The following is a 5,080-nucleotide window of genomic DNA, read 5'->3' as shown; positions in this document are numbered from 1 at the left end:
ACGCTTTTATAGTATAAAAGCCGGCAAATAAAGTGACGGCATAAGAAAATTTCAGACAGAGAGATACAGAGACAGATAATCGAGTCAAGCCGTAAGTAAAGTGCGTGAATCGTTGTGAATAATAGCGTGTGTTGAAGTTAAAGTGACTGTGGAAATTAAGTGTATTGCAAAGTTGAATTGAGAAAGAATAAACTAGTTTTATTTAAGAAAGGACTTGTATCGCTAAAGTTTCATCCGAAAGAAATTATGCGGGAAATTAACCAACGAACACAGAGGCGTAACAATAGTGTTTGGTTTAGTACAAAGAGACACAATAGGTTATCTATGCTCTGTCCACCACGGGAATCGGACTCCTAATTTTTGCAGTATAAGTCCGTAAAGTTTTTGCTAACCCACTGAGGGAAGTAATAATAATAATTTCTAGAGATAACAGAAATGTAAGATCTAATTTGTTTATCGGACTACAAGGAAATCTCGTTTTGAAAATGACGAGTTTCTTTGTTTTAAGTTCCAAATGTTTTCTATATATATTTATATTCTATAATGTTTCAGGGATATATATTTATGCTATATATATATATGTTCTACAATGGCTGAGGAAAATGTTTGATATATATATCCTCCAATATCTCAGAGCTTAAAATAAACGTAATTTGAGTTCCAAACCATGCTGATTTTTATTGGTAAAAGGTCTGTTTGTGTCAAATAACACACACTGTCAAGTCTGGGAACTATGTGAAGTTTCGATAAACAATCCAGGAAATATTTCCTTACTTAGAAGATATACTAACATTAAGGTATCGTAGATCAGATCGGCATCACGTGATTCAATTTATCGTATCCTTTGTTTTGTGTAGTAGATATCCTTGATAGAAGTGTGTCACAACACTATATCGTGTGTAGCAGATATCCTTGATAGAAGTGTGTCACAACACTATATCGTGTGTAGTAGATATCCTTGATAGAAGTGTGCCACAACACTATATCTTGTGTAGTAGATATCCTTGATAGAAGTGTGTCACAACACTTTGTTTTGTGCACTGAATATTCGTATAGAAATGTGTCACAATACATTTTTGTGTAGCAGACATTCTTATAGAACCGTGTCACAACACTGTTTTGTATAGTAGATATTCTTATAGAAATGTGTCACAACATCTCACTTGGAACAGAAGATTGGAGTCAGTTTCTACATTTAGTGTTCTACATAAAGACGATATTACAGTGGCGCTGTTAACACTAGTAAACTGGTTCATGTACACGAGTCAGTTGTACATTCCTTTAATCACGAGTCAGTTGTACATTCATTTATAAACGAGTCAGTTGTACATTCCTCTATAAACGAGTCAGTTGTACATTCCTTTATTCACGAGTCAGTTGTACATTTCTTTATTCACGAGTCAGTTGTACATTCCTTTATACGATTCAGTTGTACATTCCTTTATAAACGAGTCAGTTGTACATTCCTTTATAAATGAATCAGTTGTACATTCCTTTATAAATGAGTCAGTTGTACATTCCTCTATAAACGAGTCAGTTGTACATTTCTTTATTCACGAGTCAGTTGTACATTCCTTTATAAACGAGTCAGTTGTACATTCCTTTATAAACGAGTCAGTTGTACATTCCTTTATAAACGAGTCAGTTGTACATTCCTTTATAAATGAATCAGTTGTACATTCCTTTATAAATGAGTCAGTTGTACATTCCTCTATAAACGAGTCAGTTGTACATTCCTTTATTCACGAGTCAGTTGTACATTCCTTTATAAACGAGTCAGTTGTACATTTCTTTATTCACGAGTCAGTTGTACATTCCTTTATACGAGTCAGTTGTACATTCCTTTATAAACGAGTCAGTTGTACATTCCTTTATAAATGAATCAGTTGTACATTCCTTTATAAATGAGTCAGTTGTACATTCCTTTATACACGAGTCAGTTGTACATTCCTTTATAAACGAGTCAGTTGTACATTCCTTTATAGATGAGTCAGTTGTACATTCCTTTATTCACGAGTCAGTTGTACATTCCTTTATACACGAGTCAGATGTACATTCCTTTATACACGAGTCAGTTGTACATTCCTTTATACACGAGTCAGTTGTACATTCCTTTATACACGAGTCAGTTGTACATTCCTTTATAAACGAGTCAGTTGTACATTCCTTTATAGATGAGTCAGTTGTACATTCCTTTATTCACGAGTCAGTTGTACATTCCTTTATACACGAGTCAGTTGTACATTCCCACTACTACTACTGGATTACTTCAGATAACACCATGACCAAACACTACTACTACTGGATTACTTCATATTACACCATGACCAAACACTACTACTGGAGTACTTCAGATAACACCATGACCAAACACACTAGTTTACATTACTAAATATTTAGCATAAAGATCTGCCATACTAGCTTTCATTGTTCAGTGTTTATTGTGACAGTGTGCCATAATAGTTTACATTATTGAATATTTAGCATAACGATCTGCCATACTAGCTTTCATTGTTCAGTGTTTATTGTGACAGTGTGCCATAATAGTTTACATCATTGAATATTTTGTATGACAGTGTCACAATAAATTACATTAATGAGTGTTTGATATGACAATGTGTCACATTAGTTTACATTATTGAATATTTAGTGTGACAGTGTGCCACAATAATTTACATTAATGAGTGTTAAGTAAGACAATGTGCCACAATAATTTACATTATTGAATATTTAGTATGACAGCGTGTCACAATAGTTTACATTATTGGAAATTGGCCTACCAATGTGTCAGGGCCGAAACTGTGATCAGTATTACTGCAATTTAAAATAACTATACTAAAGTTTAATACAGCACAAAACTATTTCACACAGACCCTCGTTAGGGGGGGGGGGTAGTGTTTTCTTCCTTTCTTCGTGTTTATTTATTTCAGTTGCTCGAAATTAATCATTTTAAGTTCTTTTGGTAAAATCTCGTATCCCACTTCTGCATGACGTGAAACATGTGCGAAGTAAAATGAAAACCATATGTGTGGCGACGTGTCATAATCCCTCGTGTATTTGTTACGTTCTCACATAATTACGTCTGTACGTCTCATAGATAAATCTCTTTTTTTTTTTCAGAGACTGCTGCCTGCGGATCAAGAAGCAACACTTGAACTACGATGATGATGATGACGATGAATCCACACAACATTACATGAAGAATACATATCTAATAAGTTCATAGTTTCTAACAGTAGATTCGTTATAACAACGCAAGCTGTACGTTTTGTCGATATGAGTTCTACAGGCTATTACTATGATCCAAACGAGCACCGACAGACGTCTAAATCGTACTTCAACTTAGGAGTCTTGTCGTGCTCCATCGGCGGGTTGGTCTTCAGCATCGCCATCATCTTGATCATCATTGGATCATCTCCTAACGAAGCTGAAGCCATCTGGATAGCGGGCATCGTGCTTCTGCTCGTAGGAGGGTTGCTTTTCTTCATGGGCATTGGTTCCATTGGCATCTATCTATCCAGGGAAGACAGGAGAAAGAAAGAGCGGGAAAAGCTGGCCGCTAGGCAGTACGCTGCTAGCCTTCGGGCTTCTAGCGATATTGTGCTGATTGAATAACGATCTCCTAGCGATATTGTGCTGACTGAATAACGATCTCCTAGCGATATTGTGCTGATTGAATAACGATCTCTTATTATATCTTTTTTTGGAAGTTGAAAATTATATCCCACTAATCTGCTTTGTCTTTCAGCAAGAACTTTGTGTCAGCCTCGATACGTTTTGGTGTTCTGGGGGGGACAACCCCCCTCAGGAAAGTTTTTAATTTTTACTCAAAACGGTGTATTTTGATGGCATCCGAGACTGTGTTGTTTTTTTTATAAAAGTTAAATACATTTTATTCATACATGGGTGCAATTTAGCAACCTGCGCACCCCCCCCCCCCACCCCATCTGCCTACCCGAATGTTTACTTATTAGGGATTTAACGTTGAATATATTCCGGAGTATTACCTAACGGTGCGTTCTTCGGATACTTACTGCTGACTTTTAAGTTTAAATTTTATGGATGTTTTTTATATAAACATCTGTTAAGTTCTACAATAAGTAAAGCGCGATATTTTCCTTTAAATGTGCCTAAAAAGAAACGTTTTGTAAAAATTCAACAAACCTAACATCCCTGTTACTTCAGGTTGGTATACAGACTCTACTAATGTCGGTATTTATAGAGGTGATTAAAAGGTAACGAATTAATCAAATAGCTTTATTGTTTCTTACGTTACATTTTGTATTTTAAATGTAGTATACGTACCTGCATGCCTCTTTGGATGTGTTTTTAAAACAGTGGATCACGAGGATTTTCGGCTCATAATTTTAATAATTGGAATAAAGGAATGTACAACTGACTCGTGAATAAAGGAATTTACAACTGACTCGTGTATACGAAACTGTTTTGTTTTTTTTAATAAATAGAACCAGTTCACTAGTGTTAACGGTGCAACTGGAATATCGTCTTTATGTAAAACACTAAACGTAGAAACTGACTCGTGTATAAAGGAATGTACAACTGACTCGTTTATAAAGAAATGTACAACTGACTCGTTTATAAAGAAATGTACAACTGACTCGTTTATAAACCATGACCAAATTCAGATAACAGTAATCCAGTAGTAGTGTTTGATCATGGTGTTATCTGAAGTAATCCAGTAGTAGTGTTTGGTCATGGTGTTATCTGAAGTAATCCAGTAGTAGTGTTTGGTCATGGTGTTATCTGAAGTAATCCAGTAGTAGGGTTTCGTCATGGTGTTATCTGAAGTAATCCAGTAGTAGTGTTTGGTCATGGTGTTATCCGAAGTACTCCAGTAGTAGTGTTTGGTCATGGTGTTATCTGAAGTACTCCAGTAGTAGTGTTTGGTCATGGTGTTATCTGAAGTAATCCAGTAGTAGTGTTTGGTCATGGTGTAATATGAAGTAATCCAGTAGTAGTGTTTGGTCATGGTGTTATCTGAAGTAATCCAGTAGTAGTAGTGTTTGGTCATGGTGTTATCTGAAGTAATCCAGTAGTAGTGTTTGGTCATGGTGTTATA

The 5,080-nt window shown here is 35.6% G+C and overlaps 1 protein-coding gene across 1 annotated transcript; it reads right to left on the bottom strand.

Annotated features, from left to right (window-relative positions):
• Window positions 1-4,642: 4,642 nt before the first annotated feature.
• On the bottom strand, window positions 4,643-5,071 carry LOC106475451. Its single transcript, XM_013936131.1, has one exon. The coding sequence runs from the start codon at window positions 5,069-5,071 to the stop codon at window positions 4,643-4,645; it is 429 nt and encodes a 142-aa protein (XP_013791585.1).
• Window positions 5,072-5,080: the final 9 nt, after the last annotated feature.

This window comes from Limulus polyphemus, unplaced genomic scaffold (assembly GCF_000517525.1).
Source record: "Limulus polyphemus unplaced genomic scaffold, Limulus_polyphemus-2.1.2 Scaffold8600, whole genome shotgun sequence".
NCBI lineage: Eukaryota > Metazoa > Arthropoda > Merostomata > Xiphosura > Limulidae > Limulus > Limulus polyphemus.
This window is presented reverse-complemented; position numbering and strand designations above follow the sequence as displayed.